Source organism: Lemur catta, chromosome 7 (genome assembly GCF_020740605.2).
Source record: "Lemur catta isolate mLemCat1 chromosome 7, mLemCat1.pri, whole genome shotgun sequence".
Lineage (NCBI taxonomy): Eukaryota > Metazoa > Chordata > Mammalia > Primates > Lemuridae > Lemur > Lemur catta.
Genome location: NC_059134.1, coordinates 99833749 through 99855641, shown reverse-complemented (window position 1 = coordinate 99855641; position 21893 = coordinate 99833749). Strand labels below are relative to the sequence as shown.

At 45.2% G+C, this 21893-nt stretch overlaps 2 protein-coding genes and 1 non-coding gene across 5 annotated transcripts; 1 reads left to right on the top strand and 2 right to left on the bottom strand.

Annotated features, from left to right (window-relative positions):
• Positions 1 to 2520: 2520 nt before the first annotated feature.
• On the bottom strand, positions 2521 to 13322 carry POLR2G (RNA polymerase II subunit G). 2 transcript variants are annotated; one of them, XM_045555968.1, is made up of 9 exons: positions 13231 to 13322; positions 8966 to 9066; positions 8553 to 8750; positions 6735 to 6844; positions 3656 to 3706; positions 3491 to 3556; positions 3185 to 3256; positions 2952 to 2985; positions 2521 to 2738 (listed from the first exon to the last, which is right to left on the bottom strand). In XM_045555968.1, the coding sequence occupies exons 3-9, from the start codon at positions 8668 to 8670 to the stop codon at positions 2725 to 2727; spliced, it is 465 nt and encodes a 154-aa protein (XP_045411924.1). In that variant the 5' UTR covers positions 8671 to 8750; positions 8966 to 9066; positions 13231 to 13322; the 3' UTR covers positions 2521 to 2724. The 2 variants fall into 2 exon arrangements, with proteins under 2 accessions (XP_045411924.1, XP_045411923.1); XM_045555967.1 differs by lacking the exons at positions 8553 to 8750; positions 8966 to 9066; positions 13231 to 13322 and adding exons at positions 5321 to 5480; positions 6969 to 7080.
• Positions 13323 to 13525: 203 nt separating this feature from the next.
• On the top strand, positions 13526 to 16171 carry ZBTB3 (zinc finger and BTB domain containing 3). Of its 2 annotated transcripts, none has more exons than XM_045555892.1 (2): positions 13526 to 13548; positions 13968 to 16171. In XM_045555892.1, exon 2 carries the CDS (start codon positions 14019 to 14021, stop codon positions 15561 to 15563), a length of 1545 nt encoding a protein of 514 aa, XP_045411848.1. In that variant the 5' UTR covers positions 13526 to 13548; positions 13968 to 14018; the 3' UTR covers positions 15564 to 16171. The 2 variants fall into 2 exon arrangements, with proteins under 2 accessions (XP_045411848.1, XP_045411847.1); XM_045555891.1 differs by having other exon boundaries at positions 13532 to 13552.
• Positions 16172 to 21782: 5611 nt separating this feature from the next.
• Positions 21783 to 21889, bottom strand: LOC123643051. Its single transcript, XR_006736627.1, has one exon. It is a non-coding gene; the product is annotated as a U6 spliceosomal RNA (small nuclear RNA).
• Between the last annotated feature and the right edge of the window lie 4 nt (positions 21890 to 21893).

The window sequence follows — 21893 nt, the reverse complement described above, 5'->3', positions numbered from 1 at the left end:
ACAAAACATTCCAAAAAGAAGTGATCTATAATACCTAAGTTCTATGTTCAACTACCAGTTAAACAAGGAAAACATTTCTGTATCATTCTGTTTCCTTTGCAACCAGTATAAAGCCAGAAGAATCAAGAGCAATTCTTTTTCCATAAGCCTGCTAGGTCAGTAAACTATTTGTCCAACAAGTACCTGGTCATTTAAGCATACTCCTTACTTTGAATTTGGAATTCACATTTACTATTTAATCTCTATATTCTACACTATTTTAAGGCTAGCTAAACAAAATCTCAAGAGCCAAAATGTCCTCACAGAAGCATTAATCCAAGTAATTAGAGTATGGAAGGACTGAGCTAAGACAACTATGGAAGTGCAACAACTATATGAATTTGGTCAATACCCTCATGGTCTGTGATTTGAAAAGTCTGTCAAATGAGGGTTAAATTTTTTGGATCATTTTCCCCAATTGCAAATGTTAAACATGATAGTAGTGCCATAATTACCACACACAAAAAAATCTCGTTTGAGTTAGTTCCTCTAACCCAACAACTCAAATCTGTTTCCTTCCAGGACACATGGTATTTAAAGGATAGGAAAAATCCTACAACCTGTGCAACCAACTCATATTATGTGGAGTGGTAGCTAGATAACTGTAACATTGTTTGCATTGGAAAATTCACTGCAAATCTAGCACAGAAATTTTTCTGGATTCAACAAACTTTGAAAACTTAGCACAGTCCTGAGAGCTGGATATACATATATAAAAGGGATGCATGTGAATATATAATTTTCTCAATAAAATTTCAATTAAAAAGCATGTTCCACAATAAAAAAATGAAGACAAGAGGTATCATGCATAGTGGCACATGTCTATAGTCTCAGCTACTTGGGAGGCTGAAGCAGGAAGATAACTTGAGTTCAGGAGTTCGATGCTGCAGTTAGCAATAATCATACCACTGCACTTCAGCCCAGGTGACAGAGGGAGACTCTGTCTCAAAAAAAAAAAGAGATACAATAACAGAATATGAGGTATCAATAAGAATTTGAAGGAATAGCCTGTCTGTTCAGGAGTGGTGATGGAAAGAGGAAGGGAACCACATTTGAGTGCCTCTCTTTTACCGTGCTCCAGACATCATTCTGGATGTTTCATCTTATCAGGGTTTCTAGACCTCAGCATGATTAACATTTGGGGCCAGGTAGGTCTTTGCTGTGAGGGACTGTTCTGTGCATTGTAGGATGTTTAGCAGCATTCTTAGCCTCTACTCACTAAAAGGCAGTAGCATGCCCCTGCCAGTCGTGACAACCAAAAATGTTTCCAGTCATTGCCAAATGTCACCTGGGAGCCAACACCACCCCCCCAGTTAAGATGCTTTTTTTTTGTCACTGTGTAGCCCAGGCTAGAGTGCAGTGGCAATACACACAATACAGGGACCATGATATTACAGTATACTACAACCTCAAATTCCTGGATTCAAGCGATTCTCCCACGTCAGCCTCCTGAGCAGCTGGGACGATGGACGCACACCACTGCACTCAGCTCTGATATGCATTATTATATTACTTTATAATAATTATTATTAACAGTTGAGTACCTATCATGGGCCAGGCTTTATGCTAGCCACTTGAATATATGATCTCTGATACAAAGAGGGTTTCCTGCCCATTTTACAATGAGGAAACAGAAGGTCACCCAGCTAAAATGGAAGCCAGCTCTGTATCAATCCAAATACCACGTTTTCTTGCTTTCTACTACATAGCTTCGCTTCCCAAGGAAGTCAAGGAAAGCTGGCGGGGCGGGGACCGTAATTGAACTGAGATTTGATAGATTAGTAGATCACAAGTGGACAAACTGAGAAAGGACATTCCAAGGTAGACAAATAGTATTGCAAAGGTATAAGTGTGAGGGAACAATGGTTGTTTAATCTTGTAGGTATTTCATGTATTCTCATGTTACCCTAACTAGATTATGAGATCTTTTGCATCTTCAGTTCAGTTTAATATAGTGATCAATTAGCAAATAAAAGACCCTGTTTTTATATACCCATCTTAGGAAGGGCTACGTTGGGACCTCATAATCCATATCATTATTAGCCTCTTGTTTTTCTCTTCCTATCTACTGTCTCCATCCCCCTCTTTCCTAGTTATACTCTTGGCTACTTTTTTTAAGAGATGGGGTTTCACTATTTTGCCCAGGCTGGTCTTGAACTCCTAGCCTCAAGCAATCCTCCAAAGGCATGAGATATTCTTGGTTATTTTTAAGGACAGGGGAAGGGCAAACACTCTGGAAGTAGATTAGGATTCAGAGTGGCACCAATGATGGTATCATTTGCTGAAAGCCAAAGACTCAATATAAGAGCTTTGCCTTCCATGAGGTCAACTTTAGACTGTGGCAAACAGATTAGTCAAAACCCCTGGGTGGCTGAGGCGTCAAGGCATCAGGCTAAGAAAAAGCAGGGCTAGTGAGCAACTGACCCCACAGTGTTTTTTTAAAAAAAGAGCTGTTCCCACCAGAAAAAGATAACACTTCCATGAGAACTAAGAATTGTTTATGATGCAAACACATAGTCAAAAAGCTGGGAACAGCCCCTAAGCCAAAAGAAGTGCCAGATGTCTTCTGGAGACAAGGTACCTTCCTTGCCTCCCCAACAGCCGTCAGACTGGGCCTCTGGACAACACAGTAAATGTGACAGTCATACTTCCTAGATCAGGACTCAAGGTAAGAGGCCCCCATGCTCAGCTCACAAGCCCTAGGAAAACAGGAAAAGCCATCAGGTAGAGTTTGGAGGCAGCCACAACCATGTACTTCCCATCCCAAGGGCAGGGCACATGTCCTGGATTTTCCAAGCAGACATGAAAGTTTCTTACATTTCTGACTCAGGCACTAAATCCTGTATCTATTCCCCACCCCCATGTACCCCTTCTCCAGGCAATAGCCCTGGCAGGTACGATCAGGCACTCACCCAAGTAATCGTCCATCAGGGAGCCAATAGCAAACTGTCGGAGGGAAGGCAAAAGGGAAATGGAGCCAAGGCAAGCACAGAACCATCCTTCTCCCCACAACCCCAGGCCTTTGGCCCACCCATCCTTTCTTCCTGGCAGAAGAGCATAGAATCCCCAGAAACTATGGGTGGCAAAAAAACCAACATTTCTCAGCTCTGCCTAGTACAAGTGGTAAGGCAAACAAGAGACTCACAATGTCATTCTTGTCCACACGGGTCCCCACAATCTTTAAGCGGATCTCATCGTCCTGCTGAATCACAATGTCCTGGGGAGAGGAAGGAATAGTGTACAGATGCTCCTCAACTTACAATGGGATTACTTCCTGATAACCAAATGTACTGAATGCATATCAGCTTGCCACCATCATAAAGTTGAGAAATCATAAATCGAACCATTGTAAATTGGGGACCATCTGTACTCAGACATCCCCAGGCCAATATTCTCCCTCAGAGTGGCCGATTCTTTATTCCCTCTCACTGACTTCTTCCTGCCCACTCACCTCATCCACTGTCTTGTAACAAGGTGGGTTGGAGTTAGGATCAAACTCCATCTCTGATGGGATGGACTGAAAGGAAAGTGAGACTGGGTCAGCACTTTAAATGGATGTTTCCATAGATGGCTGTGAATGGGTGTCCTTAGCCCTACTGAGCATGCCTAGACTTACATGTCGGGAGATGAAGCAAGACATGGGCCCAATTTCTGTGAAGAGTCCAACCTAGAGGAAAAATGAGTGATCTTACTTTTTATTGCCCTCCAAGTCTTTTAAGCTTCCCACCTTTATCTGATTCCTAATAATATTATTCATGTTTTGAAACTAGTCTGAATTGTAGCTTTTTTTTCATTTCACTTTTTTTTTGAAGCAGGGTCTTACTCTGTCACCCAGGCTGGAGTGCAGTGCTGTCATCATTGCTCACTGCAACCTTAAACTCCTGGGCTCAAGAGATCTTCTTGCCTTAGCCTCCTGAGCAGCTTCCTACCATGCCTGGCTAAGTGTTTTTGTAGAGAGACAGGGTCTCACTATTGCTCAGGCTAGTCTCAAATTCCTGGCCTCAGGTGATCCTCCTGCCTTGGCCTACCAAAGTGCTAGTATTACAGGCCTGAGTCACTTTGCCCAGCCTCCCCCTCTTTTTTTTTTTTTTTTTAGAGACGGGGTCTCACTATATCACCCAGCTGATCCCAAACTCCTGGGGGCAGGTGGTTCTCCTACCCTACTCTCAAGTAGCTGGGATTACAGACTTAAGCGACAGCACCTAGCTTCTCTCTTTTTTAATCTTTCATTTAAAATTAAGCAAATATATGCAATGATCTATGATAGTGCCACTGTACTCCAGGGAAGGAAGGGAGGAAGGGAGGGAGGGAAGGAGGGACAGAAAAAATGAGAAAGAGAGGCCAGGTGTGGTGGCTCACACCTGTAATCCTAGCACTCTGGGAGGCCGAGGTGGGAGGATCACTTGAGTTCAGGAGTTCATGACCAGTCTGAACAAGAGCAAGACCCCATCTCTACTGAAAAAAAAAAAAAAAATAGAAAAATTAGCCAGGCATGGTGGCGCACGCTTGTAGTCCCAGCTACTCGGGAGGCGGAGAACTGCTTGAGCCCAGGAGTTTGAGATTGCAGTGAGCTAGGCTAATGCCACAGCACTCTAGCCCAGGTGACAGAGCGAGACTCCATCTCAAAAAAAAAAAAAAAAAAAAAGAGAGAGAGAGAGAGAGAAAGACAAGAAAGGAAAGAAAAAGAAAAGAAATAAAGCAGTTAAGCGAATATAATATAGTAGTAAAGAGCTTAGGCCTGGGACTTGTTGTCCAAGATCTGAACACTTGTTGACCACATGACCTTGGCCAGTACACTTAAGTTCTCTAAGCTTCAGTTTCTGTAGAAAAGGACAGAAGTGGCTGGGCATGGTGGCTCATGCTTGTCATCCCAGCTACCTGGGAAACTGAGGAGGGAGGATCACTTGAGTCCAGGGGTTAAAGGCTGCAACGAGCTATGACTGTACCACTGGACCCCAGCCTGGGCAACAGAGCAAGACCCTGTCTCAAAAGGGGAAAAAAAAAAAAAAGGGACAGAAGTACACCCACCTTACAATCATTGTGAGGCATTGCTCATTACCCATTACCTGGCCCACAGTAACTACTCAATCAATGCAGACTTCTGTCATTATGACTATTATTTTCGACTCCCTTGACCCCTGAGTTAGGCAGGGCAAGACTACTACGTAATTTGACAGGGAGGAAAGTTAAGCACAAGTAAAGTGACTTAACCAAAGGTACAGAGTCGAGCCAGGATCCAACCCAGTCCTTCCTAGACTGGCTTCCCTATGTATGGTCTCACCTTGTTGACCTGAGTGACAACAGCATCCACGACCTCTCCTTTAAAGGGCCGGAAAACAATGGCCTTGTACTTAACTGGATAAAGGACAAAGCCTCGGCCTGGCTGGATCACACCAGCACCGATATTGTCGATGGTGGTGACAGCAATTACAAAGCCATACCTGGGAAAAGGATGAGAAAGAGTATGGACTGTGGGTGAAAGAGCCTCTAAAGTCACCTGCAACAAAAGTCACTGAGCTTCAGAAGTAGGGGGAGCAAAAGGAGTAGACAGCACCTCTGTCCCCGGAGGGCTTAACGACCAGAAGAAAGACAGGGCACAGATCAATAAGACCAAATGCTGCTCTGGTAATTTTACAATAACTGCCCTGTAAGGCTGCAGTCCTTGAGCCAACAGACTTCAATCTTTGGGATGCTTCAGAATTACCTTATTAAAATGCAGATTCTCACGCCTGCCCCCAGAGTGTCTTGATTCTGTAGCAAATAATAAGGCTCAGGAACCTGCATGTTCAAAAACCACCCCAGGACCGGGCGCGGTAGCTCAAGCCTGTAATCCTAGCACTCTGGGAGGCTGAGGCGGGTGGATCGCTCGAGGTCAGGAGTTTGAGACCAGCCTGAGCAAGAGCAAGACCTCATCTCTACTAAAAATTGAAAGATATTATCTGGCCAACTAAAAATATATATAGAAAAGATTAGCCAGGCATGGTGGCACATGCCTGTAGTCCCAACTACTCAGGAGGCTGAGGCAGTAGGATTGCTTGAGCCCCCGGCAACAAAGCCAGACTGTGTCTCAAAAAACAAAACAAAACAAAACAAAACAAAAACCGCCCCAGGTTATTCTGAGGCTGGAGGCCCAAGTACCCCAATGCCTTGGGCAGTGAGTCCTCACTCATTAATAGCACCCTCTGAGCTACCACTCTGTGCAATGTCCAAGTCCCAGCCCTCTTCCTTCCTCCTCAAACTCTCAATCTGCTTTCTCTGGTCATTCATTCAGGAAACAGAGGCCCATGATGTGCCATGCCGGTCCCTGGGCACAGGAGATGGAGAAAACAAGCAGAATCACAGAAAGAGAGCAGAAAGAGGAACAATGATTAGACTGTGAGCTCCACAAGGGTTGGCCTCTTGTTCACTGCATGTTCCCAGAGCCCAACACAGGGCCTGGAAAGCAGCAGTTTTAAAAATGTTTGCGGAGTGAATGAATGACCTCAGCTGAAGGATGTCTTGCTATCCAGCTTTGACGAGGGCGCCATGGGAACCCAAAGCAGGAAGCAATTAGCTGCCTGGGGTGCCTGGAAGAGTGAGAGGGCTCCCCAGAGCTGGTGGTAGGACCCTGCAGGAGTAGGAGCTGGGGAGGGGTTGCAGATATAGCCCTGTGCGCATCCGCACCGATCAGGCGGTGCGGTGGGCGCGGCACTCACTTCCCCGTGCAGGTCCCCTCCACCTCGGTGAAGAGCTTCTGCTTCACCGTGTTGAGCAAGTTGGGGCCGAAGTAGCGCGGGTGCAGCAGGATCTCGTGCTCCAGGGAGATCTGCGGGGAAAAGTGACATGGAGACCAGGCCAGATTAGGTTATGGGGCGAGAAGTGGCCCTTACCCAGGCGCTGGCCTAGCTCCTTTCTACCCGGCCTGTGCCGCCACCCGGCTCCCTGCTCACGTGGTAGAACATCCTCCCGGAGTAGGGTGGAAATCAGAATCCACACCTCCCGCGGCCCCTCGTCTCCACCGGAAATACATGCACCCGACCCTCTCCCATTTCCGGGTCTGCGACAGTGAAGAGGGCGGGACCCCACCTCTTCCGAGGGTCTGATTGGGCCTCGCTGTCATGGGCGGGGAACCAAGAAGCTCCGCCCCCCATCTCGTCCACAGGCCCTCAACTGCCGGCCCCCATAACTTAACTTTTTTTTTTTTTTTTTTTTTTTTTTTGAGACTGAGTCTCGCTCTGTTGCCCAGGCTAGAGTGAGTGCCCTGGCATCAGCCTAGCTCACAGCAACCTCAAACTCCTGGGCTCAAGCGATCCTCCTGCCTCAGCCTCCCGAGTAGCTGGGACTACAGGCATGTGCCACCATGCCCGGCTAATTTTTCTATATATTTTTTTAGCTGTCCATATAATTTATTTCTATTTTAGTAGAGACGGGGTCTTGCTCTTGCTCAGGCTGGTCTCGAACTCCTGAGCTCAAACAATCCGCCTGCCTCGGCCTCCCAGAGTGCTAGGATTACAGGCGTGAGCCACCGTGCCCGGCCTTAACTTTAATATATGTTCAGTAAATACTTTTAACGGAATTAATTAGTGAAAGATGACATAAGTAAAGCGCTTTAACAGAGTGCATTCATTCAGCAAATAAAGACTGCTTTTACATAGTAAGCATTGTAACTGTCTGTTCTTATCTCATGTAATCCACACAGCAACCCCATGAGGCAGGCTTTACTATTATTCCCACTTACAGGTGAGGTCCCAGGCTCAGACGGTTGAGCTCATTCAGGGTTACTCAGAGCCTGGATTCAAATTCAGGGTGTCCAACTCCAAGATTCTTGCATATTCAGGCATTCCAGACATCCGTGCACTCATTTATTCAACAAACATTTATTGAGCACCCACTCTGTGTGGAATATTTGGAGATGAAGCAGCCAAAATCAGAGCCCAGAGGACAGTGCTCCTTCCCGGTGAGAGAACTATATCGCTGCATTCCTTACCCCCATTCCTGTCCCTGCTCATGGGAATCCAGGACTGAGGAGCCCTCTCCTGTTCCCTCAACTCTGCCCACACTTTTGTAGATAATCCCTTTATTAAACTCACCTGGATTAACCAAAGTGCGTGTGTAATGTGTTTCCTGCTAAGTCCTTGACTGATAAACGGAGCATGCAGAGAGACACAGACCTATGAGAAAGGCTCAGCAAGAGCAGCTGTGTCTAGAGCCAGAGCAGTCTATCTGGCCTTGAACAAACTCCCTGTTGCCCAAGTAAGTCTCTGTATATCGTAAGTAAAAGAAACTGACCTACTCTACTGCAATAACAGAGATCTCATGCTTCCTTAAAGCTGTAACACCAGGGAAGGAATGCTGTTTCCCATTGACATTGCCCATCTCCTAGAATGGTTGAGGCCACCAAGCCAAACTGCTGAGACACCATGGGGATGCCCACTGCCCAAGCCCTCACAAAGAAGCAGATGCCTAGGCCTCAATAGCTCTAATTCCCTCCTCTCCTCTTTTCCAGGCCAGGCTCCCCCCAAGTACAACCTTACCTGCTGACAGTGTTGTGCCGGACCACACTAGCAATGGGTAATAAAAGCTGATTGTTAACATTTTCGGATTTGCACAGAGGATAAGAGAACTGTAATTTTTAAAATCTAGGTTCAGCATGCATGGCCATCCTTGAGTGCACCAAGCACATAGTCCTTGTGCTCAGCCTAGTTTGGTCTTCATTCTGATCTCTTCTGAACCTGTAGAAACAGGATTGCATAAGTTTCCTAATCAGCCTGTGCTCCTAACCTCCAGCAACTCCCTTTCCAAGGGGGTTTCTTCTCCAGTGTCCTGGCTTTAAACACCATCTATACACCAATGACACTCCCAACATATATCTCCAGCCCTGACACCTCCCATTACACTTAGAATAAAAAACAAACTCTCAACCAAGACCAATGAAATTCATGCCTACCCACATGCCTTGTTCATTCACCCAGCTCCAGACACAGTGGGTTTTCTCTGCGGACGTTCAGCATCATCCACTCTATAAACTCCTGATCATTTCTTAACCAGCTATAAACAAATAAAAAAATTAAAGAAATAAATAAATAAACTCCTGATGATTAAAAGAGAAACCTGCATTTCCGATGTGTCACCAGGACCTTTTCTCTAACCACTTCTCTATGTGGATCCCTTTTCTCCCAGATTTTTGTGTGTATGGCTCTTTCTTGTAATTCACATTTCAGTTTAAATGTTACCTCCTGGTCAGGCCTTTTCCTGATCACACAATCTAAAGCCAATGTCTCCCAATCCTAGTCAACTCTCTAGCACATCTCCCTGTGTTACTTCTTCATAGCACTTAACGCCATCTGAAAATGTATTGTTTATTATCTGTCTCCCAATATCAATAGAATGTAAGCTCCATAAAACAGGATACAGCATGCTGTTTCCCACACTGATTTGCCCTTGGAGCCCCTTTTCATCACAAAGCTGTGTTCAAAGCAACATTGACCAATTCCTTTTTGTTTTTTTACTTTTTTTTATTTTGGTAAAATATACATAACATAAATTTACCACTTTAACCATTTGTAAGTATACACTTCCATGGCATTAAGTACATTATTCACATTGTTCTGTAACCATCACCACCATCCATCTCCAGAATTTTCTCATTTTCCCAAACAGAAACTCTGTACCCATTAAACAATAACTTCTTATTCTCCTATTCCCCCAGCCCCTGGAAAGCACCATTCTACTTTGTTTCTATGAATTTGACTACGCTAGATACTTCACATAAGTGGAATCATACAATATTTGTCCTTTTGTCACTGGTTTATTTCACTTAGCATAATCTTCAAGATTCATCCATAATGTAGCATGTGTCAGAATTTCTTTTTTATTTTTTATTATTTATTTATTTGAGAGTCTTGTTCTGTCACCCAGGCTAGAGTGCCATGGTGTCAGCCTAGCTTACAGCAACCTCAAACTCCTGGGCTCAAGCAATCCTCCTACCTCAGCCTCCCGAGTAGCTGGGACTACAGGCGCGCATCAACACCCGGCTATTTTTTCTATTTTTCCTACAAACAGGGTCTCACTCTCCCTCAGGCTGGTCTTGAACTTCTGAGCTCAAGCCATCCTCCCACTTCCACCTCCCAGAGTACTAGCAGTACAGGAGTGAGCCACTGCAAAAGGCCAAAAATTCCTTACTTTTTAAAACTGAATAATATTCTACTATATGTATATACCATATTTTGTTTATTCATTCATCTGTCAATGGACAGTTGGATTGCTTCCACCTTTGGCTATTGTGAATAATGTTGCTATGAACAGGGGTGTACAAATAAGCAATTCTTACAGAGCTGTCTGAATAGGATGTAAGGAAGTGACTCCACTCCAGCTTTCTTGAGGTAAAAGACCAAGATGACTTTTATAATATTGGCCAAAATCCTAAATGTGTTCAGTAGGAGACCAAAGACCAAAAGGGCCCGAGAAAGAGAGTGGATCAGAATAAATGAGCATGAAGGCTGGGTACAGTGGCTTATGCCTGAAATCCTAGCACTTTGGAAGGCCCAGGCCAGAGGATCATTTGAGGCCAGAACTTCAAGACCAGCCTGAGCAGGAGTGAAATCCAGTCTCTACAAAAAAAAAAAAAGAGGAAGAAAGAAAGAAAGAAAGAAAAATTAGCCAGGTATGCTGGCACGCGTGCCTGTAATCCTAGCTCTACTGGGGAGGCAGGGGGCGGCCCAAGAGGGGTAGCTGAGGCAGGAGGATCACTTAAGCCCAGGAGTTTGAGGTTGCAGTAAGCTATTATGAACCACTACGCACTAGCCTGAGTGACAGAGCAAGACCCTGTCTAAAAAAAAAAAAAAAAAGAATATATGACCATAGTAACACCTACCACTTACTAGTTCCTGCCTAAATGGTGCCAGACACTGTGTTAAGCCCTTTACATAATCATCTCCTTTAATTCTCACAATAATCTAATGAAGTTGGTATGAAGATAAATAAAATTTAAAAGCTGTTGGAATCCCAAAAAAACACTTTAGGCCTTGAGAGATGTGACTGTGATCTAAGCCAGCCACATACGGTTACAATTTCTGTTCTCAGATTATGGATTAACTCACTTTGTTGTCTTTCTTGTTCTGTACAAGGACAGAACACAAAGAATTAAAGGAACCTCAGGAAGAAAAACTTCCAGCTTTCTTAATTAATGACCCTTGTTGAAGATTAACTTCCCCCTTGTTGTCCTGATTTGCTTAGACCAGATGACAAAAACCCCATGATTATTACACCCTTTGTAAAAAAATGTCATATGTAGCCTTCCTCAAAAGAAACAACAAACACTGCCTATAACCAATCAAATTGCTGTAACTATGTGCCAATCTTGTATGAATGATGTTATAATCCTACTAAAAACTCCTGTCTCTCCTGTAATCCTAGCACTCTGGGAGGCTGAGGCAGGAGGAACATTTGAGGTCAGGAGTTCAAGACCAGCCTGAGCAAGAGCAAGACCCCCCCTCTCCACTACAAATAGAAAAAAAAAAAAATTAGCCTGCCAACTAAAACTAGAAACAAACAAAAAAATTAGCTGGGCGTGGTGGTGCGTGCCTGTAGTCCCAGCTACTCAGGAAGCTGATGCAGGAGGATTGCTTGAGCCCAGGAGTCTGAGGTTGCTGTAAGTTGGGCTGATGCCACAGCACTCTAGCCCAGGCAACAGAGCAAGACTGTGTCTCAAAACAAACAACAAACAAACAAAAAAACCCTCCTGTCTCTGCCTATATAAATGAAATCTTAGCTTTCCTACTTTGGAATAGTAACTCTATTCCTTTGTTTTTTTTTTTTTTTTTTTTTTGAGACAGAGTCTCACTATGTTGACCAGGCTAGAGTGCCATGGCGTCAGCCTAGCTCACAGCAACCTCAAAGTCCTGGGCCCAAGCAATCCTCCTGCCTCAGCCTTCCGAGTAGCTGGGACTACAGGCACGTGCCACCATGCCCGGCTAATTTTTTCTGTATATATTTTTAGTTGTCCATATATGGGGTCTCACTCTTGCACAGGCTGGTCTGGAACTCCTGAGCTCAAACGATCCACCAACCTTGCCCTCCCACAGTGTTAGGATTACAGGCGTGAGCCACCAAGCCCGGTGGGGGCACAGTATCTTGAAGCGGTGTGATCTCAAGCTAAGATCACCATGGCCTGCATATATCTAGCACAAGGATGTTGGGTAGATGAAGTCTCCCTAATCTTGGTTAGGTCTGACTGGAGGTTTTGACTGTAGAACAAAGTGGAGATGCTTAGCGTGGTGGGTGAAGGTGTAAGAGGACTGAGTTATTCCTCTGGTAACCAACAATGTCAACACATTGTCCGGGGCAGACAAGGGGCAAGAATCCCTGACTCCCAACTTGCAGCACTTTCCTCTGGGTGCCTAGGGACTCAGAGATTTCTTCAGACATAGCCACGTTAATCTATCGTCGTCCTGGGACATTTTAGAGGCCTGATCCTACTCCCACTCTTCCTTTTATTTTCTTCTTTTTTTTTTCTTTCTTTTTTTTTTTTTGAGACAAGAGTCTCGCTCTGTCGCCCAGGCTAGAGTGCCGTGGTGTCAGCCTAGCTCACAGCAACCTCAAACTCCTGGGCTCAAGCGATCCTACTGCCTCAGCCTCCCAGTAGCTGGGACTACAGGCATGCACCACCATGCCGGGATAATTTTTTCTATTTTTAGTAGAGAGGGGTCTCACTCTTGCTTAGGCTGGTCTTAAACTCTTGACCTCAAGTGATCCTCCGGCCTGGGTCTCCCAGAGTGCTAGGATTACAGGTGTGAGCCACCACTCCCGACCTACTCCCACTCTTCCTACTGGCACCTGCGCAGTACGCTGCGGACACAGAGAACGTTTTATCCTCTTCATTGTAAGTCCACTGTAGTGTTCAGGCTAAGAACTCCACATTTTTCCCGCAGCTGCTAGTTCTCTCACGCCACCATTACTGAGCGAGGAGCCGCAGAATCATTAGATTAGAGGATTGGAGCAGTAGGGCATCGTGGAATTTATGAGGGAAGAAGGGACCTTTCAGAGGCAGCTGCAGGTCAGACGCGTGGCTATTGCCCACAGTTACGTCAGAGTCTGGTCTAGGACCGGGGCCTTCAGGGTACCACAACAGCTTGTTGTTTCTCCTTTTCCCGGTCACCCTGCAGCCGGAGACACCTGTTCTTAGCTAAGACACAACACTGCGCGGTTGCCCACCTCGCGCCCAGAGGGGAGAGCTCCGCGGTCCTGTCACTACGGCCAGGTCCCCGTCCGTCCGCGGCCTCAAGGTAGACGGGCAAGCTCCGCCAATCCGGAGGGTTCGGAGGCTAAGAAGGCGGGACGAACAGGAAAAAGTTAGGATAGGAGTGCCAGCCAATGCGACGCCTAGCTGCGTGAGCGACGTCCCCAAGCACCCATTTGGAGAGCGCAGATGGTTAGGCTAGCGGACCAATCCGTGACGGAGGAAGGCGAGTTTGAGCCAATTAAAACTGGGAAGGTGGGAAGGGGCGGAGTTCGCCCAGTGGCTGCTCGGTGGTGGGTGAGGGATCGGCTTTCTCTTCTAGTTACCATCCTGGGAGTTTTTAGCCCCTGGAATGCGAGAGGGAGAGGCTCAGGGAGTTCCCAGAGTGGGGCGTGGATGCATTGCCCGGAAAGGCTTGGGAACGAAATAGATTTCTAGTTGGAGGAGACGCTTGAAGCTACCGGGAGGGCATCAAGGAAGCGGAGGCTGGTTAGGGGCGGGACTTCCGGGGGCAGGGCCTTTTCGAAACGGGGGCGGGGCCTGCGCGAAGGTTAGGCCGACGGGGCGGAGCTAAGAGGAGATCTTTGGGTGTGACTTAGGGGAAAAAAGGGCAGTGAATTAGATTGTCTTGGGGTGACAAGCAATAGTTAAGGCCTGATGTTAAGGTTGCTGGGGAGGTTACCTACCCTAACCCACTGTCCTCTCTTCCCAGGGAGCCACTAGTGGAGACCTCTTTTGGGCCCCCTTTCCTTCGTGGGGTGCTATGGAGTTCCCAGAACACAGTCAGCAGCTGCTGCAGAGCCTCCGGGAGCAGCGGTCCCAGGGTTTCCTTTGTGACTGCACCGTGATGGTGGGTAGCACCCAGTTCTTGGCCCATCGGGCTGTGCTGGCCTCCTGCAGCCCATTCTTCCAGCTTTTCTACAAGGAGCGGGAATTGGACAAGAAGGATCTGGTGTGTATTCACAATGAGATTGTCACGGCCCCAGCCTTCGGGCTGCTTCTGGACTTTATGTATGCTGGCCAGCTGGCCCTTAGGGAGGATACCCCTGTGGAGGATGTGCTGGCCGCTGCCAGCTACTTACACATGAATGACATCGTCAAGGTGTGTAAGCGGCGGCTGCAAGCCCGGGCCCTGGCAGAGGCGGACAGTACCAAGAAGGAGGAAGAAACCAATTCACAGCCCCCTAGTTTGGAGTTTTTGTCCAACACTTCCCGTGGCCCCCAGTCTTCATTGGCATCCACTGAGACATCGGGCCATTGGGGCAAAGGGGAATGGAAAGGTCTGGCTGCTCCCTCACCTACTGTCCGTCCTCCAGATGAGCCACCAGTGTCCGGTGGGGCTGACACTACACAGCCTGGCATGGAGGTTGACTCACCACATCTACGGGCTCCTCCCCCACCAGTGACTGATGTCTCTCTTGCCAGCCCCAGTAGCTCCACAGAGACCATTCCTGCAAACTACTTTTCTTCTGGCCTCCCAACAGTTTCGTTAGAGCCCCTGACTCCTCTTGACGTGGGTCCTGAGAGTCTGAGGGTGGTGGAACCGAGGGATCCTGGAGGACCACTGCAAGGCTTCTATTCCCCAGCTTCAGCTCCAGCCCCAGCCCCGGTTTCAGTCTCAGCCCCAGCTGAGGCTGAGCTGGTCCAGGTGAAAGTAGAAGCTATTGTGATCTCTGATGAGGAGACTGATGTGTCAGATGAACAGCCTCAGGGTCCTGAGGGACTGTTCCCACCTGGGAGAGCAGTGTATGGGGGACAACCCACCCAGCCAGAGGCTTTTGAGGAGTCAGGGGCAGCAGGACTGGAGGAGGTGGGGCCAAGTGACCACTTCCTGCCTCCAGACCCTCATCTACCCTACCATCTACTGCCAGGTCCAGGGCAGTATCATCGAGGACTGGTGACCTCGCCCCTGCCTGCACCCCCAACCCTGCATGAGCCACTTTATCTGCCTTCTGAGTATGAAGCAGCCCCAGGAAGCTTTGGGGTTTTTACTGAGGATGTTCCCACCTGCAAGACATGTGGGAAGACCTTCTCATGCTCTTACACACTACGGCGACACGCCACAGTGCACACACGTGAGCGACCCTATGAGTGCCGCTACTGCCTGCGCAGCTACACACAGTCAGGGGACCTCTACCGCCACATCCGCAAGGCTCACAATGAGGACCTGGCCAAACGCAGCAAACCAGATCCAGAGGCTGGCCACCTTTTAGGGGTGCAGCCCCACCCTGGCTCCCCAACAGCAGACAGACAGAGCAGCAGCGGCGGAGGACCACCTAAAGATTTTGTACTTGGGCCCAAAAGCTAACTTCTAGGGGAGCATGAGCTGATGCTAGACCTGCTCTTGCCATCCTTAGATGGCAGCACAGAAGGTTGGAGGCATCGCATCAATCTTTCTGGGCAACAGAATGAAGGTTTTGCCCAGGGCAAAGATTCCCACCCTTTTCTTTGCCCAGCCAGATAAGCAGGACTTTATGGGACATAGCATATCAATTAGCTCTCTCCAAGGGTATTGGGAATTTTCCTGAGGTGTAATTGCTTCTTGCTCCGCATTCTGGAATATAAAGCTAGCAGTGAACCTATCTCTTTGAACTGGTGTTGGCTGGTTTCTTCCAAAAACCTGCATGCCTTCATACCTATCCTGTTCTTTTAGGAATCTGACATCTGTATTTGGGGTAGGGGTGGGGGTCAGATTGCTTATGAGGAAAAAGTGACATAGGCAGAGGGCAACGTAGCCTTTACTTAGGAAAAGTATACAAATTAGGGAATCTTAAACAATTATGGTTTATTATTGTAGTTGAGCTCCCGTGTTCTGGGATGTATTGGGTACTTCATATACTCATTTAACTCTCAACAACTTTATGAGGAAAAAGTGACATAGGCAGAGGGCAACGTAGCCTTTACTTAGGAAAAGTATACAAATTAGGGAATCTTAAACAATTATGGTTTATTATTGTAGTTGAGCTCCCGTGTTCTGGGATGTATTGGGTACTTCATATACTCATTTAACTCTCAACAACTTTATGAGGTATTAATGTCCCTCCCCAACCCCCCCTTTTTTAAAATTTTTGCATAGACAAGGGCACTTAAGACAAAAATCAGTATTAATTGCTTCTCAGTCTTTTGGCTAAGATTAGGTGCAAAAATTAAAGTTAACTTGTTCAAGATCACAGCACTTAGTTAAGGGGCAAGCCAGGATTCGAACCTGGCTTGCGACTCCAAACACCATTCATGCTATCCTGGTTTAAAACATCGTTGAAGGTAGTTAACCAAGAACTAGAAGTTGTTTTACTTATTTATTTATTTTTGTCCTTTTGAGTGTTTGGCTTTGTTCCCTTGTTACCTCTGCTGTCCACATAGAGTAGAAAGAGCTTTTGTTGATTGTTTCAACAACAGATACTGTACGGATGATTTGATACTTTTGCCTGCACGTTGTAAATATGAACTGAGGTCTCTGAAGTTAAGGAACTGAAAGGCCAAAAACAGTAAGGCCCGTGCTAGCAGATTAGTGGGGGTGGTTGAGGGCCTTTGGTGCTGTGGCAATGACTGGTGCTTGGGAAGTTAGAGTACTCACCTAAGGTCACACAGCTGGTTACTTACAGTAGAGATAGCAAGGAAATGGGAGTTTGTGATGTTGATGTGGGATGGGGGACAAAAAAGAGCTCTAAGAACGTGAGAGAAGGGTCTGGCCCAGCCTGTGCTATAGGATGGACTAGGCAGGCCCACAGGGGTCCCCAACCTTTTTGGCACCAGGGACTGGTTTCATGGAAGACAATTTTTCCATGAATGCCTGGGAGGAAGAGGGGTGGGCAGAGCTCAGGCGGTGATGCAAGTGATGGGGAACAGCTGTAAATACAGAAGTTTCACTTGCTCACCATTCACCTCCTGCTGTGCGGCCCCCATCCCCCACCCCCCTTTCCTAAGTTTCATGGAAGACAATTTTTCCATGGACGGGGGTGCGGGGTGGGGTGGTGGTGGTGTGTGGGTGGGCAGCGGAGCTCTGGGTCCAGGTCCCTAACAGGCCACAAACCAGTATTGGTCTGGGGCTGGGGGTTGGGGACCACAGAAGTAGGGGTTTCCCTACAAACCCTTCTCTCTCTGGCACATAAGGACATGAATACAAATAAAGCAGGAAGGAAAACAGAAAAAGGGGAAGATACAAGTAAATTTTCTGAATTTCCTTTCTCTCTTTTTGGGTCTGTATGTCATGTTCAACACTGTAAACTCTTACTAGCAAGCGACTGTTTTTGAGTTATAGAAAGAAGAGCAGAGCAGCAGTGATTTGGCCAAAGAAAGCTCCTTAAGTAGGGCACGTGGGAAGCAAAAGCTGATGATGCTTAACATTTTTGCTGTTGAAAGAGTGAATTCTATACCTTTCACAATCCTTGTGTTGGAATTATCTTCTAGTTCATCTTTCAAATGGCTTCTACTTTTATTTGTGCAAATACCATTACTGCCTTAATCCCTTGGTGAAACAAGGCAAGATATAAATTAATGCAATAAAAATTTTTCTAGCTGAGTGGAACACCTTTTTCAAAGTCTTCTCTAAATACCAAGTCACAGTGACTATAAGAATCAGTTGTCCTTAAAAGGGTGGATTTTTATGGTCTGTGAATTATATCTCAATTTAAACAAAACCAAAAATACAAAGCAGGAAAAAAAATTGGTTGCTTCAAAACATCAGTTCCTAAAAGCAAAGCATAATAAATATGTCTACATGTGTATATAATGTATATAATTTCTCTAGACAGTCTGGGGGACACAGTGTCATTGTACCATTGTATTGATCAAGTCGTGGTGACGTGTAACTTAACTAAAGCTCTGTTCCTGGGGAGATTCTCCTAAGGAGCAAGCATTTGCTTTCAGTTCCCAGAAAGTGCATTCTTCATTGTAGGCGGCTTCAATGTAGGTGGTGGTCTATTTGCACGATTCTTTTTTTTTTTGAGACAAGGTCTCTGTCACCCATCCTGGAGTGCAGTGGCGTCACCATAGCTCACTGCAGCCTGAAACTCCTGGGCTCAAGTGATTCTCCTGCCTCAGCCTCCCAACTAGCTGGGACTACAGGCATGTACCACCACATCCTGCTAATAATTCTATTTTTTGTATAGATGGGGTCTCACTTTTGCTCAGGCTGGTCTCAAACTCACTGGCCTCAGGTGATCCTCCTGCCTTGGCCTCCCAAAGTGCTACGATTACAGGCATGAGCCACCACACCCAGCCCTGCGAGATTTTTTAAACGCAGTAGCCAACACAATTAAGGTTACTGTGGCCTCAGTTTATCTGCCAGATGGTACAACAGTTTATGCCAGTTTGTGGAGGTGTAATCAATAGAGTTCTTTGTCATTTCCACTGCTCTTAATGGTCTTATCCATGGATTCAAGGAACCACAGGCTCCTTCCTAGGGTCAGCTCATCTAATTCCTAGTCTAATACTGGATCCTCCTTTTGCTAGTTGTTACCAAACCTCTGCTTGAAAGAGAACTCACTATCCCAAAAGGAAACCCTAGTTGTTAGACAATGATGTCTTATACTGAGCCAAAATTTGTCTCCTTTTGTAGGGGGATGGGCCAGGCCCCAGCCTATTAAGAGTTTCACCTGGGCCGGATGCCGTGGCTCACGCCTGTAATCCTAGGCCTCTGGGAGGCCGAGGTGGGTGGATCGCTTGAGGTCAGGAGTTCGAGACCTGCCTGAGCGAGACCCCCGTCTCTACTAAAAATAGAAATAAAAAATTATCTGGACAACTAAAAATATATATAGAAAAAATTAGTCGAGCATGGTGGCGCATGCCTGTAGTCCCAGCTACTCGGGAGGCTGAGGCAGTAGGATCGCTTAAGCCGAGGAGTTTGAGGTTGCTGTGAGCTAGGCTGACGCCACGGCACTCACTCTAGCCTGGGCAACAAAGTGAGACTCTGTCTCAAAAAAAAAAAAAAAAAAAAAAAAGAGTTTCACCCCAAGGCTTCATTTGCTTATAAGCTGTAGGGTGACTTAATTTTCAGACAACCACCCTTTCCTCTCCTGCTTTAGAGATTTCTTATTTAGGATCTCATTTTTTAAAAATAATTGGATATTTTGTAAGTGTATGCCTTTACTTGGTGTCTAATGCCTCTTTAGTCACTAGACTTTGGCCAAGCTTGGCTACAAAACTCAACTGTTTAAACCCTTACCACTGGATTTTTATTTCAACTTTCTTCAAAATGTGTTGCCAAAAATGGTTTACTTGGACATATACTAACACTTTATTGAAAAATATATTTAGTTTTATGGTTCTTCTTCTAAAGAGGGTCTCGCTATGTTGCCTAGGTTGGTCTCAAATTCCAAAGCTCAAGTGATCCTCCCACCTTAGCCTCCTTAGCATATAGGTTTTTTGGGGGGAGGCAAGTGACATGAAATGCTCTATAGTTCCCTCTCTAGTTTCATCAGTAAGCAAAAGTTTCAGAATACCAAACACCATTATCACACTCAATAACATTGACAATAATTTTTGCTCACGTTTCCCTGATTATTTGATCAATGTCTCTTAATTTTCTTTTAATCTCTAGGTTTCCCCTCCCTTTTTTCCTTGCAATTTATTTGTTGAAAAAGTTGGTGTTATTTGTTATACATTTTGAGGGTCTGTAGTTTGCTGATTACATCTCCTCCCCATAGTTTCACTTAATATGTTCCTCTATCCAAAGGTTCCTTTAAAATATATATATTTAAATAAAATATTCACTATTAGTACAGGTAGTATGTGGTTTTGGCAAAATTGTAAAGGTGGTGGGTATGAGTCTGGGAAACATTGTCTCTGTCCCTCATGTGCCAAAGTATGATCCTTTACATCCATTATGAATGCTTTCTCTTCATTCAAAATTTTCAAATCCTGTGTAGAAATAAGTAAGGACTGGTAAAGTGAACAGCCTCTCCCTCCACAACTTCTGAATACAGAGATTTGGGTACTCTCTCGCTGATTCCTTCAGTATGTGGGCTTCTCAGATCTCCTTAAGACCTGCATCAGACTGCTTACCATTGTCCACTTTCCTGTTCATGAACCTCTCTATGAGGAGGTGGGCTTCAAAATAAAAACTGAAATGTAAGCCTCATCACTGTGCTCTCTCTTAGCACTAAAAAAAGTGTTAGTGTAATAAATTTCTAAAATGCATTTTTAAATATCAGTTTTATTTTTTCCTCATTGCTGCAGAAGATAGCTTACTGTAGCATTAAGTCTTTGAAATGAAAAAAAGAGAAAAAGAATCAGAAAGCAAAACCAGCCCAAAACAAATAAAACATGCAACCATGACAAAATTTTGTCAGTAAACCTAGGTTTAGCAATTTAAGAAGCTTGGATGAGGAATAACGTATAGGGAGGAACAAAGAAGAGTGTAGTTCATTGAGAGAGGGGGTGTTACTGATAAATGACTAAGGTTTTGTTTTTTTCTGAAATCTGTCTGTGGTTATTTTATGGCTAATGACACATGCTTATCACCTCCACTGATAAAGGCAGAGGCAGTGTTATACAGTCTCATCTACTACGTAGGACATACAACATCATAGACATTATCCACAATGAGTAAACAGAAGGACAAAGGAGCTCCTGGTTGATGGAGCCTTCCACTGAGCCAAGACTGCACCAGATCTGCAACCTACAACTATGCCCAAGACAGCTTCCAGAGAGTTCCATCAGGTGCTTAAAAACACTAAGCAAAAACAGCCCTTCCTCATTGTCTTCCTTCTCTGGAAGGACCTGAGCTCTTACAAACTACAGGGTAACAGATAAAGAATAGATTTATGTTTTTACCCTGCTCTGTCATGGTATTTTGAGAAATGAGCATACTATAGATATGTACCTATTAAAAATTAAAGTGTTCTGTGAACACTATATGCTGTAAAAAAAAAAAAAAGAAAAATGTTTATCTGGGGTTTTTTTTTTGTTATTAAATAAATACTTTTTTTTGTTTTGAGACAGGGTCTCACTCTGCTGCCTGGGCTAGAATGCAGTGGCATCATCGTAGCTCACAGCAACCTCAAATTCCTTGGCTCAAATGATTGTCCCGCCTCGGCCTCCCAGAGTGCTAGGATTACAGGCATGAGCCACTGTGCCCAGCCTAAATAAATACTTAAACGCTTGACTCCAGAGGTTTTAAAATAGTTTAAATAAAAAAATAAATAAGTATACTATATTAATGATCTGTGTATGAGCAATAGCAAGAAAAAAGTAGGGAACCGGATATTTTTGTAGGAGAAAAAGAATCTGAATGTGTGTGGAAAGTTAAAGAGAATAAGAAATTAATTTAACCAAAAATGGTTAATCTGAAAACTTTCATTTTAATACATTTGGGCCCAATTTATAATTGTCTAGTTTTCCAAAAATATATTTCCCAGTTTGGCTTTGGGCAACTGAGAAAACAAAGGGAAGAAACTCCTTTCTACCTATCAATATTTAATCCTCTGGTAGCCTTTTCCTGTCAAAATGAATATATCTAACAACATCTATTATTGAAATTTATGCCAGAGATATGATTGAGTTCACCCATAGCTAATTAATGTTTTATTTTTCTTTCTTTTTTTTATTTTTAAAAAGTGTCATCCTTGTGCAGGGGCCATGCTAATCTTCTCTGTATCGTTCCAATTTTAGTATATGTGCTGCCGAAGTGAGCACGCTG